The sequence below is a fragment of the Melopsittacus undulatus genome, chromosome 8 (genome assembly GCF_012275295.1).
Source record: "Melopsittacus undulatus isolate bMelUnd1 chromosome 8, bMelUnd1.mat.Z, whole genome shotgun sequence".
Lineage (NCBI taxonomy): Eukaryota > Metazoa > Chordata > Aves > Psittaciformes > Psittaculidae > Melopsittacus > Melopsittacus undulatus.
In genome coordinates this window covers 2,435,033-2,458,993 of record NC_047534.1, presented here as the reverse complement: position 1 = coordinate 2,458,993, position 23,961 = coordinate 2,435,033, and the positions used below count along the sequence as shown (strand labels likewise).

Here is a 23,961-nt window from a genome sequence, read left to right as displayed (position 1 = left end):
AGTGAGTGCGTACCAAATCATCTGATGTACTGACATGGTCTGGAAGATTAATGCAAAGATTGCCTTCTTCTTTGTACTTGGCTTTTCTCATCTGTGGGAGTGCTTATTTGTGCTGGAGAGAAACAAACAAATAAGCAAAGCACAAGAGGAGGCAAAAAGAAAGAGGGAACTCCAAACCAGGCAATTAACCTCTGAAATACCAGTTTTGCTGCTGCTAACTAAGAGCATCATGTAAACTCCTAATGACCAGCCATGTCCAGCTTGGCAGTTGGAGCCAGAGCTGGTGTTAACCCCATGGATGTGCTCTGCAGGATTGCTGCTAGTGACTAAAGTCCCAAAGAAACTTGCTTCCCATCATCAGATGCCTCCTGCTACCCGGATCTCCTGCCACAGCCCAGCTGTGCTGCCATGAAATCCTCAATCTGCCTCTGAGGAGAGCAGGACTGCTTAAGGACAGCCCTGTACAAAGCAGTTCTAGCATCACCTCATCTTTCCCAGGAGTCTAAGAGCTGCTACAGCAATCACAACCTTAGCCATAGGACAGGACCCTGCCTAAACAGGCACAGATTAAATTAAGTGCATTCAATTATTCTTCATAATAAATCCAGAAATCATTAATTTAATTAATTATTATCAAATTAAATAAAGTACATTAAATGGGGTAGTGCCAGCAATGTTAGCCAAGAGCATGCAGAATAACCATGTGAGTAGATTGCTGCATGCTTCAAATTCCCATAAAAACACATATTGAAGCCTTGAGGGGATTTGGACATACAGAGATCTCTCTCATTCACCAACATAACATCCAGGACTGCAGCAGTGCAGACACAGATCACCTTCCTGCTTTGTCAGCCAAGTTCTGCTACTACACAACATACCCCCTTCCCCTGTGGCTACAAGCAGTAAAGCCCACCGAGTTTTGCCTCCAGCCTGGCACTTTGCAACCTCGATTTCTTCATGCAGAAGACACGGACAATAATGTTCCATTGCCTCAAGAGGGCTCTGTGAGACTTCTCTGCAGAGCGATGCTATGTCCCGGGATGAAAGGCAAGATAACCCAGCAAGGACTAGCACTGCTCTATCTTCCACACCATATGTTGTTCGGTACCCTCCAACCCCTCCCACACACACAGAGGATTGATGCCTTAGCTTTGAATAGCTCTTGGGGAATGGCCTTCAGATTTGCCCTTAGGAGGTGGAGGAGATTATGATAACATCCACGTCTGGTGGAGAGGCTCACACCTTGTAACACCTGCTCTGATCAGAGATACGGAGTAACTGGGCAGCATCCATCACGCAGTAACCTGAAAGCTGTCATTAAACTGCTTTTTCCTGGCAAGGATCATGACATACCCATACCCAGCCATTCTCACCTCCCCTCCGACCCAGCACCCCACTGTGGGCTCATGACAGCTTCACTCTGCTGCCTCTTAATCATCTCCACACAAAGCCAGCCCCTCACTCTAAGTCTTGCAGTCAGTTCTCACATGAGGAAGGCTGCAGGGTCTGAAATCACCCTGGTTTGCTCACAGAAGGCCAGGACTTTCCTGCCACACAGTCTGGGAGCCTAGAGCCATTTTCTATTGCTTTCAGATAGTGCCCCAGCCTCTGGCAATACCAGAGCTCACGCTGTTGACAAGACAGGGCTTGGGTGAGGTGTTTCAATGCTGGGCTTTGACAGCTCCATGCCTGTTACCCCCACTGCGACCAGAGGCACTTTGCAGCCAGGCACGTGGAGGAACTTTAACAGGTTTCACTTCAAAATTCCTCCCTTTTATTGGGCCCATGCTGGGCAGTGCCTGGGAGCAAAGCTGGCAGGAGGCTGATGCTCCATAGCCAAAAGCTGCAGAATCTTTATTGCCATTGGCTTTGAGATGGTTTAAAGCAAATCTTTTACAAGGTAAAATCCAACATAAACCTGCTGGCTACAGTTTTCCTTTGTTAGCAGCAAGGATGTAATTACCACGATTCACCTTTATGTGAGTGATTGTGGACAGACTCCATGTAGATCCCTGGGCTTTCTTATTGCAGCCTGCCTAAGGTTTTCCCCTAGCACCCGTCATGGCAATATCCAAGGACTGACAAAGCTGTATCCGCCTGACAAAAGAGTATCCATGCAGAAATGGAGCTGCCTCGAGGAATGAATGGTCTATTCAAAGGCTACTGACAAGGTATATTCCCTAGTCTTAGAACTTGTTGTGGAACAGCTAACCAGACAGAAAGCTGACAGCAACAGCTATTTCTTTGTTGGGTTTGGACTCTCCCTGCTGTAAGTGTGAACTAATTTATCGTTGCCCAGCTAAGGTTCATGCGTTTTAACTGAGTACTTGCTTTCCTGAAAGAAACCATCTCAGATAGCACAGAATATGGGGATTCAAAGTACACAAGTGAAGGGAAAATATAGTAGCAGCACTCTGGGGGATTGTTTGCCATGATTCCAAGCAGGACTTAATGCTGGGAAATGGAGAAGAAAATGAGAGCCTCTTTGTCCTGCACCTTTGGTACTGTGGTACAGAGCACTTAGGTACTCTGTCTGCTGTTCCTCCTCACTCCTGAGGAGAGACCAAGGCAAAGAGGAGGAATAGCTTTATAAATAACCTTGACCTGATCCTGCAATGGAGATTTTGGAGGAGCAATGGATGAACTTTTGACAATCCTTCTCATGGCAGAGCAATATGAGGACCTCCTGACCTCACTGGATGCATTTCCTGCACCTGATACAGAGGTGGCATGAGAAATCCCAGTGCATATCCTGAGAAAACAGTTGAAAATAACCAGTTTGTCCAGGAAAGAAAAGCCCAGGAAAGCATTGCTTTCCCCACAGTGACCAACTGGAGATACTCAGATGGCTCACATCCCTCTCCCATTGCACAGCCCCTCAAGCTCTCATCAGCCAGCAGCAAGGATAACCTGTCTTCAGCTATCAGTACTGCTTTCTGCCATCACCATGTTCCAACTAATACAGCAAACAGCATGATTTCTCTTTCCTCCCTCTAAACACTTAAAAAAGAGACCTACCTGACAGTTTAAGTCTTTATCTAAAGGTCCAGGATCAAAGAAGGAACTTTTGCATGGGTTATGGGCACTACAAGGTCCACTGTGCATCACTACCGGTCCGAAGGGGTACTTCCACCAGAACAACTCGCACTTGTATGAATAACACACAGCAGACAGCTTAATCCATCAGGCTTTGAGCCGTGTCCTAACACAGACATGGAAACCTTCCACACCTCAGCAGCACTGCCAGCCACCTTCTCACACATAGAAGGATGCTCCCGCTCATCACACATCTACAGCATCAAGCCCTCAGCCCCATTTAGTGTTCCCAAATCGCATGTAAAGCGCTTGCTGCTCCTCTGGCATGGCTTTGACAGAGTCACCCCAAAACATCACACCATCACTGCAGCCCTCAAGGCTCTTCAGGCCGGTCACACACTCACCTGCTCATGGTACTCAATGCCCATGCTCAGTGTGTTGATGAGAATGGCGATCATAATCCCCCGGTTGAAGTACTTGCTCTCCACGATCCTCTTCAGCTTGCTGCCAAAAGCCTTCCAGAGGCGTGTGACCTTGTTCCTCTCCTTGGGCTTCTTCTTCTTCCTCCTCCTCCTGCCCCGCTGCTGCTGGAGCTGGTCCCTGTGGTCGCCATGCCGCAGGTCCTGGGTGAACTCGTAGACGCCATTGCTGTCGGAGTCGCAGGAATCGGACTCACTGAAGGCAAACTCGGGGTCCTCAAGGAGGCTGGCGCAGAAGGGGCAGTCCTGCAGCTCGCAGGTCAGGCTGCCGCCCGGAGGGCTGGGCAGCGGGCAGGCTGCGCTCAGCCCTGACAGCCGGCTGGGGGTCCGCCGCAGGCCTGCAAGGGAGACGGGCACCGTGAGCCACCTCACGCCTCAACATGGTGGACAGCCCCCTTTCCCACCTCAACATGGTGGACAGCCCCATTTCCTGCCTCAACATGGTGGACAGCCCCGTTTCCTGCCTCAACATGGTGGACAGCCCCGTTTCCTACCTCAACATGGCGGACAGCCCCGTTTCCTGCCTCAACATGGCAGACAGCCCCATTTCCCACCTCAACATGGCGGACAGCCCCGTTTCCCACCTCAACATGGCGGACAGCCCCGTTTCCCACCTCAACATGGCGGACAGGCCCATTTCCTACCTCAACATGGTGGACAGACCCGTTTCCCACCTCAACATGGTGGACAGCCCCGTTTCCTGCCTCAACATGGTGGACAGCCCCGTTTCCCACCCCAACATGGCGGACAGCCCCGTTTCCCACCCCAACATGGCGGACAGCCCCGTTTCCCACCCCAACGTGGCGGACAGACCCGTTTCCTGCCTCAACATGGCGGACAGCCCCCTTTCTTGCCTCAACATGGCAGACAGCCCCATTTCCCACCTCAACATGGCGGACAGCCCCGTTTCCCACCTCAACATGGCGGACAGCCCCATTTCCTGCCTCAACATGGCGGACAGCCCCGTTTCCTGCCTCAACATGGCAGACAGCCCCGTTTCCCACCTCAACATGGCGGACAGCCCCGTTTCCCACCCCAACGTGGCGGACAGACCCGTTTCCTGCCTCAACATGGCGGACAGCCCCCTTTCTTGCCTCAACATGGCAGACAGCCCCATTTCCCACCTCAACATGGCGGACAGCCCCGTTTCCCACCTCAACATGGCGGACAGCCCCATTTCCTGCCTCAACATGGCGGACAGCCCCGTTTCCTGCCTCAACATGGCAGACAGCCCCGTTTCCCACCTCAACATGGCGGACAGCCCCGTTTCCTGCCCCAACATGGTGGACAGCCCCATTTCCTGCCTCAACATGGTGGACAGCCCCGTTTCCTTCACCAACATGGCAGCCAGCCCCCCCCCAGTCCCCACCTTGGGCTTGTCCAGAGCAGCTTCTGCCGCATCCTCAAATAAGACTTCAGTTACACCCTCTAACCATCCATCTTACCAAGGAGTTCTTGCTTTACACCGTTTTTCCCTCTTGCCAAGCCTTAACAGTCACCCCATCCATGGACATGCTGATCCTGCCCCTCTGCTCTCGTGAGACCTCACCTGGAGCACTGTGTGCAGTTCTGGTGCACTCAACATAAAAGGACATGGAACTGTTGGAACAAGTCCAGAGGAGGCCACGAGGATGCTCAGGGGCTGGAGCACCTCCTGTATGGAGACAGGCTGAGAAAGTTGGGGCTGTTCAGCCTGGAGAAGAGAAGCTGCGTGGAGACCTCAGAGCAGCTTCCAGTGTCTGAAGGGGCCTACAGGGATGCTGGGGAGGGACTATTGGACCTTGGACTACATTAGGGACTGCAGTGATAGGACAAGGGGTAATGGGTTGAAACTGAAACAGGGGAGGTTTAGATTGGATATAAGGAGGAAGTTCTTTACTGTGAGGGTGCTGAGGCACTGGAATGGGTTGCCCAGGGAAGCTGTGAATGCTCCATCCCTGGCAGTGTTCAAGGCCAGGTTGGACAGAGCCTTGGGTGCCATGGTTTAGTGTGAGGTGTCCCTACCCATGGCAGGGGTTGGAACTGGATGATCTTAAGGTGCTTTCCAACCCAAACCAGTCTGGGATTCTATGATTCTCAGACATGGCGCTGAGGAGCTGCTCTCCCCAGCACTCAGCAGCCATTCTGTGCTCTGCAGCTGAGGGAGGACAGAGTGGCACACCTCTCGCTTTCAATTAGTTCTGATTATGTCTGACCAGGCTAACATCATTAGTGGTGATCTTAGTGCTCTCAAGCTGCTATACCCAATTTAGCTAGCACTTCCATTTAGCTAATAACAAGGAGGGAGAAACGGACCAGAAGTGGTTACAGATCATGGCTACAGACCATAGATCACAGCCTGGGAGAGTCACACAGTCCCTCCAGTCTCCTTCGTCCCTCCTTCAGCCTTTAATAAAGCTCAGGTGGATTCTTTGCTGGAGGCAAAGCGAGCGTTCAGGGTGTTTTAAAAGCAAACACGTTGCCACATGTTCTGTGGTGCAAGGAGAAAGGCTGACTGCTCTCATGGAGCCTGGGTACAGGGAGGGTGAGGGCAATGAGGATGGTTGGGGTGGAACAGGAGCTGGGGTTTATTTCTTCATATTTAGGACCGATATTCTTAGTTTCCTCCTATTTAGGAAGCAGGTATTAATGACAGAAAAAACCACAGCATGAATGCAATACTGTGAGAATGGGATCCTTCCTATAAAACACTATTCAGGATCAATGAAAGCTTTCCTTGAGATGCAGGGAATAGGGTAAGGAGGCAGATTTCCCCCCTAAGATTTCCCTAGTCTGAAGGCTGGATGAGGACACTTGTATCAGTTTTGGGGAGACCAAGTGAAAGGCAATGGATGCTGCTGGCTCTGGGCCCAGCAGCTTGGAGCAATCCCAGCATAAGGCTGCTGATTTCAGCCACTCCTGCCTGAGTACATCCTTTGAGAGAAAGCAGCAAACAAAAGCACCCCATTAGCTTGAAAACGGGGTTGTGACAAGAGTCAAAATGCCTTTTCCTTGCCTGGATGGCACTCAGGTTATCACTGGCCTTCAAGGCAGCCTTACAGGGGAGGACCATCCTCCTCCTGGTCATTACACCCAGAGCACCAGGAGGATCAGACATAGTTGCCCCCTTCTTCAAGCTTCAAGCAGCACATTAACAAGGTATTTCTAATGAGGATTCATCTGACAAGGAGCACAGCCATTGCAGTGTAGATAGCAGAGGTAGTGGGCTTTGCCAGACGTCTTTTAATGCTATCAAAGTGTTAAAAATCATATGAAAAACACTGGCGCCGCAGATGTCTTCAAAATACCAGAGTCTCCTTGGCTGCCTGCTAAAATAACCTCGCAGCATTGCAGGGCACGAGAACAGGGAGGAACAGGCTGTACTTTAGGCTGTTCAATTCCACAACAAAAGAAGGGAAGAGAATACTCTCCCCCACAATTGCATCTTTCCCAGCAGACACCAACCTTGCTTCCAGCTGGGGCTGAGAGTACCCTGGCTGCTAATGCCTCCTTAATGCTCTCAGTTATCACTTGTGTGCTCTCCTTGCACAAGTCTTGGCAGTGAACGGACCCTACTTGTTGATTTGTAAGAATAGAGAGAGGATTAAGTGAAATAGCTCTTTTTTTGCCCAAAGCAGCTGAATCCAGGAGGGTTGGGTGAGCTTGTGAGCATACCTCGCCTTCCCCACTGAGCCCAGGTTAGGCTGTTAACATGGCTCCAAGGCTGGATGGAGAACATGAACCAGGAGCTGTGCCTGGCAGAGCTACACACTCAGAAGCCTGATTATTTGGCACGTAAGACCTTCCTGAAGCCTGGAAGACACATCCATCATCCCTGCAATACAACAGTGGTTCCGATGCAGAAGTGAATCCTGTTGGTGTGGTGGAGGGGGATGAAGAGCCTGGAAAAAGCCATGAAGGGGAAGAGCTGGGCATGGACACACTGTGTGACAGGGTCTCCAGATGGACCCGGCTGACTTGCTTCTCTTTGCAGCCCCTGTGCTCCTCAGGGTGCCCGATGAGCTGCTGCTCCCCAGCCAAGAGCTGCGGCATGCACCCTTTCCCCTGGATCTGAGCACACTTCTGAGAGAGACAAAACAATTTCAGGAGATTTGTTTCAAGCATTTTGGCATCCTCTGGGCTGAAATACCTCTGTAAAAAGAGGATACCATGCATTATTAATAGCAACTCCATCTAACCGTCGGCTTTTAAAGAAACACCACAGGCTATGTGAGAAACTCCTAAGTTAGTGAAGAAGCCCTGAAGTTGGGGCTAAGATCTGGGGCTTTCTTCTCCTAAAGACGACCCCAGCAGCAGATCCCCTTAGAAGCATGAAGAACCAAACCTCTGACTTGAGCAGCTCTTTAGCACATCGTTGCTTTCACAGACTCCTGTGGAACCTGGGCTTTTAGCTCAAGGAATACACTCATCCTCCTAACAACCACCATTAACACAGTGAAAGATGAACCAGTGATTCATATAAAGCCTTTGCTTCCCAACAGAAGAACGCTGCAAACTAACCTCGCCCCCTTCTGCCCTCCTGCTAAGCTCCCAAGCCTAGAGAAATGTTGGCTGAAGGCAGTTTTTATAAACAAACCACTTTACCCTTTTGTCTGGTTACTTAAAAAGTAAAATACTAAGAAAGAGAACAAAGAGGAGCCATCCAACCTCTCTGGCAAAGCAACCTTTACTGTGACCGCCCCCGAGCTAGGCTTGGTATTTTTTCAGCACATACATCACTAGGAGAAGTATTTGTGTCCATGCACACACAGATAAACAGCTTTGGAAAACATTGAAAGAAAAAACCCAGATGATGGTTTTGCCTTCAAGAGATTAGAAAAATAGAAGTGAGATTTTTTGGACTTTTTACTGTTTGAGGGTTTCAGACTCTATTTTTCAACCTTCAGTTCGAGCCAGGAGAACTGGAAACATTTCACAAAACAGAAACCTAAGTGTTGCTTGTAATCCCAACTCCAGCAGTGGGTGATTTATATGGGAAGGGAGAGAAAACGACACTAACAGGGCTGCTGTCTGTACACACAGGGGTGGGACAGAGGTACAAAAGAATCACCAAGGTGCTCCTCATTCATTCAGATGGAAGGGAGCTCCAAATCTACACTAGCAAGCAGTCCTACACTCCTGCTTGTAGGGAAAGATGGGAAGGAAGGCTTGAGACATGTAGCTCTGCTACACTGCTGCCCTTACATGCATCCTCTGAGGACTAGCAGAGATCAAGACCCTGTAGTGACCATAGGTCTGCCTCCAAACCTTCTCCTTGCCAAGGAGAAACTCAGGGGCGCAGAGTCCCATCAGAGCAGAACTGAGGGTTTCTAGACATGTCTGAGCTCTTCCAGTGCCTCCCCATTTCAAACTTACATTTCCCATACCTTATGCTTCTCCACCAGCTCCCACCCGCTCTTCCCTTTTCTTTCCCAGCAGCAAGGGCTGGGAGGCCTCCAAGAAAGGGGCCTCCAAGAAAGGCCTCTTAACACCACAACTCTTGAGCAATTTGCCCATTCCCCAGTTTTCCTAAGCAATAAACATCAGTTTGTCCTTACCATGCTCTCCTACCAGCTGCTGTAGCTTCCCATAAGAATCTGTGCCCAAATTTACAGGGCTATTAACCACAGCCACGGGTGAATTGCCATTCTTCTTTCCCTTGGGAACTGGAACAGAACTGGCTTTGCTAGTTGGAGAAGGCAGGATAGTAGGATAGTTCATGTTGCCATGGTTGGAGAGTCCAGCAGTCAGTTTAGTGCTTGCAGGTGCATTGGAAGACTTACAGTTCACTTGTGGCCCTTCAACATGACAGTCTGCATGGTAAATGCTGTGCACAGACTCCGAATCTGGAGGAGGAGCAGGGCTCTGCAAGTTGGGTGATGGAGGAGGAAGCATCAATTGGCCTCCAGGTTTCATGACCTTGAGCTCTAAGTCACAGATCTCAGGGTTGGAGCGTGGCCCCCGAGGGCTCCCGTTGCTGATGTGGTAGTGATGGTGGTGGTGGTGATGGTGATGGTGGATGAGGTGATGGATGGAGGTGATGCGCTTCTTGCCTCGGTGGCTTTGCCCATTGGTGGTGCTGTTTGGGTTAACTTTTTTCCGGCGCTTACTCTGCCAGTTATTGTAGAGCCGTATCGTCCGTCGCTTCACCTTCCTGAAGATGTGGCAGATGTACTTGAGCAGCTCCTCATAGCAGCTACCTGGCTCTGAGAAGCTGGCAATTGTGCTGTCGTTGGAGAGATACCGGGCCCGCTGCTCCTGCATCAGCTGGTTCTCCCGCTGCTTTGTTTCAGAAAACTGGGTTGCTATCACAACCAGGCACAAGTTAATCATAAAGAAGGAACCAACCTGGAGAAACACAGGGAAAGGCATTAGCAGGGGTTTTACAAAGCACGACATGTTCTTCACCACCATATGCTGTCTGGACTTGAAGTGTGGTTCTTAGAAATCTTGAGCTTTCCAAACATGCCCAATCTCAGGGTCTGCTCACCAAATGTTTTGTCAACATGTGCCTGAGCTGCTAAATTTGCTCCTAAGCCATGTTAAGTTATTTTGGCAATGGCAAAGAAAGATGTTAACAATAGCCTTTACCACTTTCCCCCCTCAACAGTGATGACATTTGCTACTAGCGCAGGGTGTATGAAACAGCACAAACAGATTTGCTAGGGAACACCCAGCCAACCTGCAGGGAAAGATGGTCTGAAGTCCAGTTTATGCTGTACTGAAACTGGCTCTTCTCTTCCTCTATCAATTCACACCCTGGCATAGCATGCCATCGTTTGGAGGAGCACAGGCAGGGTCATGCATCTGTGACTTTGTACTCTTGCGTCTCTCTAACACAGAGAAGTGCATCTCCAGGATGCTCCTTGAGAGGTCTCATTTATTGTCTGGTTGAGCTGATGTGTTCTGGGGTGATACCAGGTTTTCAAAACGGAGTCCCAAGGACCAGAATGTGAAGTGGCCTAAGGCTACATCTTTCCCTCAGCTGTTGAGCCCACAAACTGGTTCTTCACCACTTGGGTTCAAGAATCAGCCAGAGGAAAATGTCAAATATTCCCATCAGAGAATCAATGTCCTTAGGCGTGAAAGGGACTGACGTCAAGAAAGTGCCACTGTCTCCATGGCCAAACCTCTCTGCTCTGCTCAGTAGGAAACACATGGTTTTAATCTGGACCATTGTCTGGTGAATCCTCCTGGGAAGCCATAGGGAGATGGTTTGCAGTGCTGTTCTCCAGTCTGTAGTATCAGCCTGGATACTGTTTGAGAAGCAGCAAGGGTGCCATTCCCAGCTCCAAGTGACTTGGAGGTTAGTCACCTTCTGGCTTTTCTGCAAGGATCCATATGTAGAGAAGGGCTCAAAAGAGTGGAGCATAAATCTCTACTGTGCATGGCCCACTGCTAAAGGCTCAAAAATCACTGGCTTCAGAACACTGTTCTTTACTGGGAATCTCTCATGCTGCTCTGATCCATGTCTTTCCCACTGGTGGTAGGAGCTGTGGTGGTTTGACTTCCCAAGGCCTTCAAAACCGCACTGACGAGGATAGGGTTATGCATAAAGAACATCCAGCCACAAAAGCACTTCCAAGTGCCTCTATCCCATCTCCTGCCCGACATCTACACAATACTTTTCCCTCTGCTCTCCTCTTGCCTTACATCCTTATCTTTTCCCCTGGAGAAGGTTGTGCCCACTGTGAAAAAAGAACCTTGCTAACATGGAATGGCAGCTTCTGAAGACAACCTCCAGTGAGTAACAGTAAGACCTCAGCAAGGTGCACTGCTATTAGCACTTATTTAAAGGGCTCAGCTGAAGTTCAACAGTTTGAAGGCCCTTCATTGAAATAAGGTGTCCTCTGGGCCACTGAGGAGGCTAAAGGAAGAAAAGCTATAGCCTCTCTGCTTTGTGCAGTTAGTTGCTTGGCCAAGGCACAAGAGTTAGGACGCATCAAGGTAACAAGACCAAGACTGGGGACAGTAAGAGGGACCATATGGCTTGACAAGCTGTGGCTATGCATCACATGTGACACTAAAAAGGGCTGTTGTAGCCAATATTCTGTCCCTGCAGTACTAATCACAACCTGTGTGATTACGCTTCATGGCAGGGGGAAGGTGTCCCACTCTGAATCCTGGCTGGCACTCCGCTGTGAAAAGCCCAGGGAACAGCTTTACCCCACAAGGAAAAGGAATGGGAGCAACTCACAGTTCATACTTACTATTATAAGCAATATAAAATATATAAAATTGTAAAAAGAATGTGCATCCATCACATAATACATGATGTCAACCCATCCTTCCAGGGTTATAACCTATGGGAAGACAGAGAAAGAAAGTGTAAGAACAAGTCATCCAAAAGGCCAGTAAACATCAATCTTCTGACAGTGCCTGGTACTCATCGCTCCACAGCATCTCTCAGGATCCATCCAGACCTGCTGCTCTTCTCAAAGCTGGCTTAAGACAGCAGCAATGTGTGACCAAAGGACCGGCCTGAGATTTCTGCAGGAACTAGTATGATTAAAATAATAAAGCATTACAATAAAACACCTGAAACTCTGGTTCTGAGCCAGTGCAGAGATATTCCAAGGAGGGATTATAAACAAAAAGAGCCTCTCTGTGCATAGATCTGGGCTTTTACCTTAGCTCCTGGTTTTGTAACACTACCCACAAACTTCCTAAGTTTTAAAGTCAATTTTGCTCCTGTAAAACCAATTTCTTTGTGATTCCTACTGGCTCATCGTTACAACAGCATCACCAATATCATAGTGGGAAAGCATGTGAATGGAAGAGAGTTGCTTTAATTAAATGTAGAATTGATTTCAGACTCGTTTTCACAGTCTCCCTTCCACTAGAAAAGAAGCTGAGGATTTAATTAACACCACACAGGCTGTGTGCAGAGCAAAGCAAATTCTGCCATGTAATTTACACTTTTTATTTAGCTAAAACATACCAAACCTCTAGTGCTAGCCTGCTACTAGTCCTAGAGCTGAAATTCCAGCACAATTCCCATCAGAATCAAAGCTCCTGTCTGAATTTACTTACACTGATGTACCCTATTTGTTACATCTACCGTGAGCCTTGGCGGTCCCAGCATAAACCTGGAATTGCCACCTGTCTCCAATTTCAGTGGCATCAATCCTGGTTTAGACCCTGTTTGAGTGGAGGAACTGTGAATTAGCTTGCTGTGAACAAGAAAAGGATCAAGAATCATCAATGTAGAAGACTTTTTATGTGGTGTGTACTGAAAAGCAGATCCATGAAGGGCTTGATGTTGAAGCACTGAATAAAGCAATGTTCTTGCCACACCTGGAGCATCAGGGCAAAACACTTGCAGGGACATCAGACATGAATCCTTGCCACTTTTCTCCTGTTTTTTTACCCAAGGAGCTGGAAGAAACTTCTAGATATGGATCTTTGGTATATGATCACATCTGCAAGGGGGAGAGCATTACTGTGCACACACCATCAGCGCTCACAGGTTTCCTGTGAGCACCTTGCATCAGCTCATGGGTGCTGGAAGAAAGGCATGACCTCGTCTTAAGCATCACAGAATCATAGTCTTGATACCTCTCATGCTGAATTCAAACATGGTGATGTTTCATCCAGTTTTCAAGCCCTCTTCCCACACTGAAGCACGCACAACTTGACACCCACCATGCACCTGAGTGAGAAGCTGCCAGCGAACACAGCTAAAACCAATAAACATGATCTGCCAAGCAGCAGGTAAAAATCGTCTCTGCAGCTGTTTGGTTGTCACCATTGCCAATGACTTTGAGCAGTCAGGTCTGCTGAGATGCTGCCTGCATTTACACAAACTACACCCACCTCTCCTGTTTCTCATCACATGCATTCCTATCACATCCTTTCTGCTGGTTAGCGATACACGGGTATCAGACAGGAATGCTATGCTTCCAGTGGCGTGGGTTTAAGAAAACCAATGCTTTTGGCCAGTGTGAACACCAGAGAATAATCTGTGGTAGAATGCTTTCAGCAATAGACACATTCTTTTTTGTCTGGAGGCGAGTGCTGTTACTCACCCTGGAGTCTGAGAAGGGGTTAAGCTGCCTGGGCAGACACAGGCAGTAATCAGTCTGTTCAGTGGTGTGAAACCAACAAGCAACCAGACTGGAACTGCCCTTTTCTGCCTTTCCTGTAACATTTATAGAGAGCAAAGTTCTTTTCGGCTGCACCCCTTGCCTGTGTGAGCTTTGCACAGCAAATGACTGTCCCCTGCACCCAATCCCTGTTTAGGTTCATGGAGCAACTGGAGGGATCAGCTCAGAGGTGACACAAGGCTAAACCAAACCACTGCCAACTACCTATGAAACAGCCTCCTCTGTGCTGTTCAGAGTTGCTTCCCTTCCTTCCTTCCCCTCTATTCGGATGGGCATTTCAGAGTCAGGATGCCACAGCTGGCACAGCAGATGCTCCATCCAATTACACTTGGGGATGAAAAATCAGCCCAGGGACTCCAAACGTGTTTCCTGCCCCTCTTCACCCAATTTCCATTGGGTAGAATTGAGGCAATCTTCAAATCAAATGTATCAAAAAGGTTTAAACAAAGAACCCTCTTTACAAAAGCAGTTACCTGAGGGCTGCTGTTGGGCTTCTGCAGGCGCTGCCAGCTCCCTACCTGGGAAGCAGCTGCCGAGACAAGAGCGAGAGCCAACCAGCATTTATAGAGGTATTTTTCTTACATGCTAGACAGCTTTTTCAGCAAGAATCGATCAACACATCACATTTCTCCTCTGGAGAGCTGAAAATGCTCCTCCAGCTCTCAGGATATTTAAGGGGTAATTAGAATTTGCATTATTTCCTGCTCACTTGTAAACTAAAGGGATAAACAAAACCACTGGGCTCTTGTTCTCCTGTTTGACATCTTTGTGGATTCCTTCCTCGGACACATCAGCCAGCACAAATGCAGCAGTACCTAGGGGAAGGATTCCTGAGCTGCTGAGGTTTGGAGAGTACTAGCAATCCTGTGAGACAGCATGCTTACAGACATCTGTCTTCTTTCTCTTTAACCAAATAGCTCTGGAGAAATGCAGGATAACACACGTGTGTAGCCACCTGTCTGGTCTGAACCAGCATCTATAGTTTCTACAGCCTGATTCTCGCCATGCTGTGCACTTCCTGCTGGTCTCTACACCACTCTGCAACTAAGAACCAAGTCAAAAGCATCTGTACCGGTGTAAAGTTCACTGCTGCAATGCTCACTTTGATCCTACACACTTCTCAGGCCAGCTGAACTCAGAGGCAAAGCCAGCAACTCTCAGTCTGCTCCCAAGTACACAGATATATTTTCCAGCATTGCTTTGCCTACTGTTCCTCCCCTGGGGCATCCTGACTGCAATATCACCTACTGTGCTGAGCAGAAATGACTTCCTCCTCTCTTCACTTTCCAATCTGATTAAGCCAGCTGACTGCAGCTCCAGCATTTGCCCCTCCAAGGCCTTTATAGATGTCTTCCAAGGACCTGGAGCACCTTTCTTGTGCTTTCCAATCTCAGCAATCCCTTCTCAGTAATTAAAATCTGTTCAAGCCATGGTTGTTCACAGCCAGACATATTAAACAGTGTCTCCAAATGTACCAGTTCAAAGCCTCCAATAAATGCAACATACAATTATTTATCAACAGCGATAAGACGGCAAGAAACACGTTTCCTAATTCGGCTCTGATGAAAAAGATGTGCAAGATCTAAAACTGGCAGCTTCAGGGAAACAGCTGAAAGATTCAATTAAGATGATTGGCAAGGTTGTCCTATAAAGCACTGCCAACTGGAATCACGCGCTGCAGACCCAGTACGAAAGGAAGATGCTGCCCCCCTAGCATAGGCAATGATTTTTGCCTTTGAAGGACTCCGGGCAGAGAACAGAGTTGCCTTCTAACCTATCAGAGATTCTGCATGTTGTTCAGGCTGAGCTCTCCTTGCCTGCTCATTCAGTTCTTTACCTCTTACACAGCATGGGCAGAGGTGGGATAAATCATTTGTCTCCCATCAATGGCTATGAGACTGAGTGCTAAAGCCCCAACAGATCCTCAGTTCCATCACTGCAAGAATGTAACAGAAAGCTCACTCAGATGAAGGTAAGAAGAGACTTCACTGATCCTTGGCTTGGTTACCACCCATGCAGTCTCTATCAGGCCCTCCTTTATCACCTTCATACTAATACCAGCAAGATGAGGATGGACAATCAGATATTTGGGTGTTTTTTTGGTCTTTTGTTCTGTGATTTTGATCCTCTGGCTTGCTCAGGCTACAAGAATTTAACCAGTTGTAACAAAGATGCTTGGCTGATTTATAGGAGCATAACTGGGGACAGAATCAGGTCTTCTAGCGAAGCTGGTCAGAATCAGTCTAAAACTCCAGAGAGAAGATCACAAAGGAGATGAAGGTTAAAGACACTGGCAATTAACTCAGAGCTCCTCACTGTTCCCTGGGAGGCAGGAGGTTTATATTGTTTTTTTCTGGGGTCACTTCAGAGGTCTCTGCAGAACAATTTCTTTTATTATGTCAAGAAGTTTTAATCATAAAAACCCTTGTCTGAGCTCTGCCAACATTTTTGCAAGTTCTTGGCTATCATCCATTCCAAAGCAGGGTGGTTTTCTTTTGCTTAAGTGTCAGTATAAGAAAACAAGATTCATCCAGGGGAAAAAACCCGACACCCAAACTCCAACCCGAACTACTTTACTAATGAAAGTCACACACTAAATGACTTTCTGTGTATTAGAAAGCACTAATGGCTAGTGCCAGATGGACTGATGCAGGGAGAAACCAACCCTGAGGTGCCACTAATCAGTCGAGGAAAGTATGGAAAATTACTGCATGAAGTGAGGCTGAAAAGATTGTAAGAACAGAATGAACAGCATTGAGAACTCCAGCCTAACCCTGAGGCCTGATCCTTCTCACAAGGAAGCTGGAGATGCCCTTCACCAGGGACTGTAGCAATAGGATAAGAGGTGATGGGTTCAAACTAAAACGGGGGAAGTTCAGGTTGGATATAACGAAGAAGTTCTTTACTGTGAGGGTGCTGAGGCACTGGCACAGGGTGCCTAAAGAAATGGGGAATGCTCCATCCCTGGCAGTGTTCAAGGCCAGGCTGGACAGAGCCTTGGGTGCCATGGTTTAGAGCGAGGTGTCCCTGCCTATGGCAGGGGGTTGGAACTGGATGATCTTAAGGTCCTTTCCAACTCTGACTATTCTATGATTCTCACGGTAAGATTCCCCTTCTACAATCACTTGGACAAACTTCTTTTGTAGAGACAGCTTCCCTAAGCATGGGCACCAAAATCAGCATCTCACACTTTGATCAAACCCCTATAGGGCATAACTCTGGCAAACAGCAATTCCCTTGGTGGTTGATTGCAGAACTGCAGGTGCTTTTTCAGCTCAGTGCCTGGCCAAAGCAGGAGATGATACAGATACAGAGAAACCCAAATGTCTCCAAACCATTCCAAGTTTTCCTCTTAATTGACATCTATAATTTGCACTCAGCCTCTTTAGCTTTGGCCTGAATTGGGTCCTCTGGGGGACGAGATGGGCATTATCTGCATCAAGATCAATTACGTTGAACTGAACAGCAACTCTAAGGCCCACCATGATTATTTAGTTCTATTTCCTTTTTATCTCATCATTTCTCTGGCCCTGAGGTTTGTTTTTCTAAACCTCATCAAGCCAAGATCCAAGAATTGTGAGAGCTATTAATTACTATGATGGTCTCAAGTAAGTTTTATTAGACCTTCAGCATTCATTTCTGAAAGCCTCTTATCTAGGTATTCTGTCCTCTTGGGCATATTGATTTGGCTGGTAAGCACTGACCAGCAAATAATGGAGTATTCCTCTTCCCTATGCAGAGTGCTTGGCAGCTAATCACATCACTACTTTTGAAGGCAACTTCACCATTTTAATTATTTCCTCATGGCCCATGGTGTTAAGTAACCTCTGTGGTCGGAAAAACAGGTTTTATCAGCTTGACTAATGTCCTCTGAACAGATGCTTTTCCTTTCACTTTGAGGGCCTGCTTGCTTTCCAAATGACTTTAAGCCATTTCATTTTGAAAGGAGAGTCTTGCAAAGCCAGTATCTGCTCTGAAAAGTGGCCCTGCGACACACAAGGAAGGAAACTGTGCAACTTTGAATGTCTTGGATTGGTAGCCTCTCAAATTCGTTCCACATAAACGCCATCTCTGCTCAGCATTACCACTTCACAGTGGATCTCAAGAGGCAGAGTGCAGCCAGTGTGCAAGAAAGCTGGACATGTCCCCAGTGCTGTTGTTGGTGGAGCTAAACCTCATGAAAGTGAATCTACCAGCTTAAAAATGCCATAAACCACAACTTTTGCTGCAAAAGGCAGGTTAGTTCCTACCTCTCAGCTTCACACTAAATAATGCAAGATCCTCATCCGATAGCAAAAACATCACTGATTTCAGATGACTGCTGCTTATAACAAATCATATCTCAGTCCATATTCATGAGGTTTGATTTACCGTGATAATTATCCTCCATCTTCATTGTTTGTGTAAAGTATCTTATGCACAGGGACTGTATTTAACTGTTTAGCTTCAGCAATAATGAGTCCATTATCACAGAGAGCACCATAAATCAGAGCTTTATAGCAGAGCAAAGCTGAAAGAGGAAGAGTCTGCAGCGAGGAGAATGGAACCGAAGCCAGACTGAGCTAGCTTACAGATGAGCATACCATATAGCAATGCTATGAATGACAGTGGTTCTCCAAACACCACTGTCTGGAACACAGCAGTTGGGTACTGTCCCAGATGCAAAAAGCAAGGATTTTTGGTATTCATATTGTTACACCTTGTTTCAAATTATGTTAGGGACAAAGGGTGTCAAGCACAACTACCCTCTGTGCAGGACTATGGCATAAAACACATTTCAGGTGTTCAAGTATCTTAAGCTTTACCCATTCACACCATGGATGAATCTGCCAGCTCAAGGCAGTCTGGGGACATTTGGGTGGGGATATCAGGATAAAGGAGCTGAACTTTTGGCTTTGTGTACAAGTCTCCACCACACAGTGTACAACTCATGGGTCAAGGTGCAATAGCAGCACCTGATCATGGAGCAGGTTTGGGGTGTTCAAACCAAGGTTTCCCTGTAAGAGTTGTTGATGTGCCTCAAGACCAGAAGCTTTTTCATCACTTAGCTGGACTCCAGGTTAGCCCATGGCTTTCTGCAGGCACCTCTCTTTCTACTCTCCATATAAGAACCTATGATCAAAATAGGATGAAACCCTTCCAAAGCTACAGAGGATGCAATAGGTTTCTGTGCCATGCTCTCGGTGATCAGGTCCTGACCTGGAATCAGGATGGCCTCCATGACTTGTGCTATATGGAACAAGTCCTTCTAACCTTCAAAATGAAGGAGATTTTTCAAAAGCAACTAATCCTCTTGGAAGCAGAGTCTGAGATGCTTTAAAGGGGCTGGATATTTTTAGATTGGGTATTCAGCAGAAAAGCTCTTCAAAGACAGAAAATGATGTTTATGAAGCTGACCAAATCAGAAAAAGCAACACCAACAGAACTCAAACCCCATCATTTAGAGTGAAATATTTTTGGTGATCCAAACGAGACTCAAGTCGAGTGACAAAGCACGAGCTTGAAGCAGTGGAAGTTAGAAGCTCCGAACTCTTTCCTTACCAAATTCAGCACAGACAAGCACTGTTGACATCTCTCCTGTTTAAAGAATGAGCCATTTGACCCAGAAAAAGTCCTTTTGGCCAAAAAATTATTGACTCAATGAACTCTGAAAACATGGGCACCCCCATTTGACAGTTGCTTCTGGCTCATTGAACTACGTTGCATGCATAAATACAACTGCAAGTTGGAAGCCCCAGGCTCTTTCACTTCCCCCTGCTTCAGAATGCCTTTTGGCTTCCCCACATCCATTTAAGACTAGTGGAAGAGCAGAGACTGCAGCAGACAGGCAACCTCTATTGCTGCTAATACAGGCAAGTGTATTAGTAGCATCCTGCGTTCAGTACTCTTGGGGTAATCATTCCTGAGCTGTCATTTGGTAAAGAACTTGGTTGAGGTACCCTGAGGTCCCAGCAACAAAGGAGAACAACAGAGCTCCCAAAAGGCCCACATTAATATCTGAGTGACAGCCAAGCTAAGAGGAAGATGTGCAAGTAGGAACTAAGAGGAATGACCCTGTCAGGAGGTTCCAGAGCAGAGGTTTGTGCTCACTCTAAGGGAAAGCAATGTTAGAACTTTGTCTCCTCAAACAAGACCTTTTCCTGACCAAGTGACAGTATAGACAAGGAGGGACTCCATACTTACTCTTGAAGTTGGCCATAGCTGAAGTGCATTAAAATGTGTATAACTTTTCCTTTAATTCAAATGAGGATATGGCTCCTATCACAGATTTAGCTGAGAGATTTCCAGGCAAGGGAGGAAAATCTCAGGGAAGGATTTCAATCATGATGAGCAAAGGCTGAAACAATGTGGGCAACAGCTGTGGAACAGATCAGGCCACCAAACAACAGTGAAATGAGACAAAGGAACCTTCCTCTCTCCTAACCTGAAGTCTCCCCCTGAGCCTGGTGCCTTCTCTGGCCCATCTACCAGCCCTGATTCTGGCAGAAGCAGCATCAGCAACACAGACATAAACCAAGCTCCTCTTCAGCACACAGCACAGGGTCAAGATGAAGAAACTCTTGATTGCATTGACATAGCTTCCACGAGCTCCCAGGGGCTTTTCTGACAAGCTAGAGCAAGGAAGAGGTACCTTCAGATGCAAATGAAAGGGGTATTTCAGCAGGCGGCCGGCAGCATACGGCTGTCATTGCCAACTGTCACACCTGCTCAGGCAGCCTGCCAGCCACAGAAGGACAAATGAAGGAAGAAGTGGGTGGCATCATTCCCCTGCTTACCCACCTCACCTGGTGTTCTCTCCTGAGCTGCTCACCCACACCTCCATGGCTATAGCATACTCCTTGGTGAGACCAGGAGCAAGCAGGAGTTATCCACAGGCTATCAAGATAACGCCTTGAACTCTTGCTGCTGCTTAGAGTTCCTTTAATGCTGCTCTACTTCCAGACATCTTCCTTCATAAAGTGATTCAGCTTTTCTGTTCTTGGGCATTCTTACCATGACGTGTGCCTGCTGGGCTGTCTTCAGTTCTCATGAACACAACCTGGTTTGTTTTTCATTCCCTGACAGCAGCAAGGGGGCTGCTGAATGCAGAAGTCTCCTCTGAGGATTCCCTTGCCAGAGCCTTCTCACGATGGGCCAGAGATGTATCACTTGTATGCCTTGATTAACTTGTTAACTGAGATGTCTTCTTAAGCAAAGCCTTGTAGAAGCAATACAAACTCAGAACATACAACAGAAACAGCATCATGAATTGAGAGCTGGAGCCAAGGACTAATATCAAGAGGGTCTTTCATTAAGGAAACCCTTTCAAAATACAACTACTTCTGAAATACACGTGAAGAAAAGGCCGGAGGAAAGGTAACTCAGCCAGCACCAGCAAGACTTCCCTCTTGCACTGAATGAACATGTTGTTGTTGTTTCCCTGTACATTTGCTCTCAAAGTTCAGTCCTTTCAACTATATCCTGGAAGGAGACACAGAGGAACAACTGGTTCCCTTGATCTCATCTTGGTTCTGCCTCTGTTAATGCTCCTCTGAAGCTGCCTCACAAGTTTTGCCAAAAGCATTGCCTCCTCAGCATAAGTGCTAGCATAAACCTTGCTTTTCTGCAAGTCAGACTTGAAATCATCCCAGCAAGAGTGCTGTGGGTTGCAAAGTTGCCTAAATAACCTCATCCTCCCAAACTGTGTATCTCACCGCCCATCCATCCCCCTTCTCTTTTAACAGGGTTTCTGCATTCAGGCCTGGCCACACAACACTAACAGTGAGGAAGGTGGCAATGTTTTGGTTGCTCCACTGAGCCTGTCAGTAATCCAAATTAAATTGGACTTTGGTTAGGTGGGTAATTCATCATTTGCAGTGTGACAACAATACCTGTAATTACTGCTCTTATTGTTGCGGCTGAAATTCATGTGCAATAAAGGGAACTTAATATCATGCCAAACCTCACAGTTAATTTAGGTTCCATCTCCTTTCATTTATCCTGTAATAAGCTAATTAGTTCACATAATTTGCCATTGAACGTGCCTTTGTAACAAATATATACATGAATTAGCCTATTACACAACAAATGAGGGGAATCAAAACATGAATCACTCGCAGGATTACATAAGGAATGATTATCCTTTCAAACACCCATAGATGCAGCGTCATCTTTATTACTTTAAGGTCTTTTAGTTGCACTTGGTTGGTTCTCCTGTCTGATGCCTCTGACATTCACTTCTACTTGGAAGGTCAACAATGCATTTCTCTCTTGGTACACCCCATTGCCATATGCCAGGTTACTTGCAAGTTCAAGATCACTACCATGAAGTTAAATGCCTTCCAGCTTGGCGGCTGCTGAAACCCAAACTCTAGCAGCTGAAAAAGCTTGGCCATACTGCTAGCCTCGTGCTTTAGTACACCTTTCATAAGGGTGTTTTAGAGATCTTCAGATTACCCTGTCCAAGCCTGTGTTTGGTTCTGCTTGTTCACAGTCTGCACAGTATCACACTGTGCCCTTGGAAACTCTTGGGTACAACCTGCACTCACTGCACTTGGAAACTTCCTTCCAAATCTCCCCTGTGGGGCTCATTTCCCCAATCTCCCTCCTGACAGCTCTTAAACCATCCTATATTTCCAACTCATTGGGGATAAATCATAAGGGATGCTTGATCCAGCTGAGTCCTAAGGTTACCATTATGCACACTGGAGGCTTGCCAGCCCTTGAGGTTCAGTCCACCACCGTAACTCTTACAAAGTACCACGTATTCATTATTCCCCAGAAAAGATCAGGATGGTTGGACCCGTCTCAACCAGAACAAAGCAGAGTGCTTTCTGCCCAGTAATTCAATACCAATTCACTAGGAAGCTCCTGAGGTACTAAACCCATCAGTTCTACTTTCTGCACTACTTGCTTTGAGGCCTCATCTGACTGCTGACCCGGTGCTACCCAGCTTCAACTATTAAATTTAATGAGAGCACAGCTCAAAGCTGTATTTGTTAAATGTTCTCTGCTTACAGCAATTGTTTTGATTTAGCATCCCACCTATCACTGTAATGATTCACTCTTTCCATATCAAAGTCAAGCAAGCACTTTCCCCCCAACAACTGCTTCTTTATCCGGAGTTATAATGTTTTCAGCTCCTAAGAATGAGTCCTTATTTCTGAAAGGAATAAGGATGTAAGAAGAGTCTTTGGTTAGAAATACCCTTTAGCATTTGGATGGCCTAAGACCACTAAACCCAGTCATAAACCTCCTAGCAGCCGCCAAAATGATCTATGGATACAATATCCAACTTTGCCAGACACTCTGCTCTGCCCAAAGGAATCAGTTGAAGCCTCTGTGGTGGCTGATGTGCTCTTCCTGGGTTAAAACTGCACATTTTCGGGCTGAGAATACGCAATACCAACAAGAAATTAAAACTTGCAGCCTGCAAAAGGGTTCTGGAGGAGCAAAGGAAGCCGGACCCCTTGAGAAGCACCTGCACACAGGCACTCTGCAAAGCAATACCCTCTGCCCTTTCGCTGGCAAGAACATTGCTGCCCTGTGGTGGGAGCCAGACAGGACCTCCTGGGCACATCCATCAAACTCCATCAAAGAACTATGCAAGAGCAGAAAAAGGAGAATGCAAGTGCAGCCAGAGACCTATCCACCATTCTCACTTTGATCTTCCCCTTTCCTTTATGCAAAGCTCACTACCAGTCAGGAATATTAACAATTACTATGGCAGCTCCACTCTTGCCATAGTAACTCCAGGAAAGAGCTAAAGTGTTTTAAGAAACATACCCTTGTAGAGACTTGGGATCTGCCCTGAATCCTTCTGGATTGGGTTTTAAGCCTTTCACACCAGCACCAGTGTGATTCAAGGTGAGCTACTTGACAGCAAGAGAGCAGACAGGATGCTAAGAGCAAGCTATCACCCCCTTACAAGTCCCAGATGAAAATGGAAGTTAAGTTTGTATTTTAAGATGAAGCAAAAAGGAAATTCATAAATGAAATGTAGAGCTCTGAATGAGTAATTGCTCATTAAGAATAGACCTCATAGCAGCCTTCCAGGATCTGAAGGGGGCTATAGGGATGCTGGGGAGGGACTCTTCATTAGGGAGTGTAGTGATAGGACAAGGGGTAACGGGTTCAAACTGAAACAAGGGAAGTTCAGATTAGATATAAGGAAGAAGTTCTTTACTGTGAGGGTGCTGAGGCACTGGAATGGGTTGCCCAGGGAGGTTGTGAATGCTCCATCCCAGGCAGTGTTTAAGGCCAGGCTGGACAGAGCCTTGGGTGCCATGGTTTAGTGTGAGGTGTCCCTGCCCATGGCAGGGGGGTTGGAACTGTATGATCTTAAGGTCCTTTACAACTCAAACCATTCTATGATTCTATGA

General features: G+C 47.1%; 1 protein-coding gene across 1 annotated transcript in view; it reads right to left on the bottom strand.

The window, feature by feature from the left end:
- The window catches only part of CACNA1H (calcium voltage-gated channel subunit alpha1 H), a 225,953-nt gene that overhangs the window by 70,452 nt on the left and 131,540 nt on the right, over nucleotides 1-23,961 (bottom strand). Inside the window, exons 7-9 of the mRNA XM_034065342.1 lie at nucleotides 11,705-11,797; nucleotides 9,053-9,842; nucleotides 3,441-3,853 (exon numbers count right to left, since the gene is read on the bottom strand). Of these exons, the coding sequence (XP_033921233.1) occupies nucleotides 3,441-3,853; nucleotides 9,053-9,842; nucleotides 11,705-11,797 (1,296 nt within the window). The remainder of the gene's footprint in view (nucleotides 1-3,440; nucleotides 3,854-9,052; nucleotides 9,843-11,704; nucleotides 11,798-23,961) is intronic.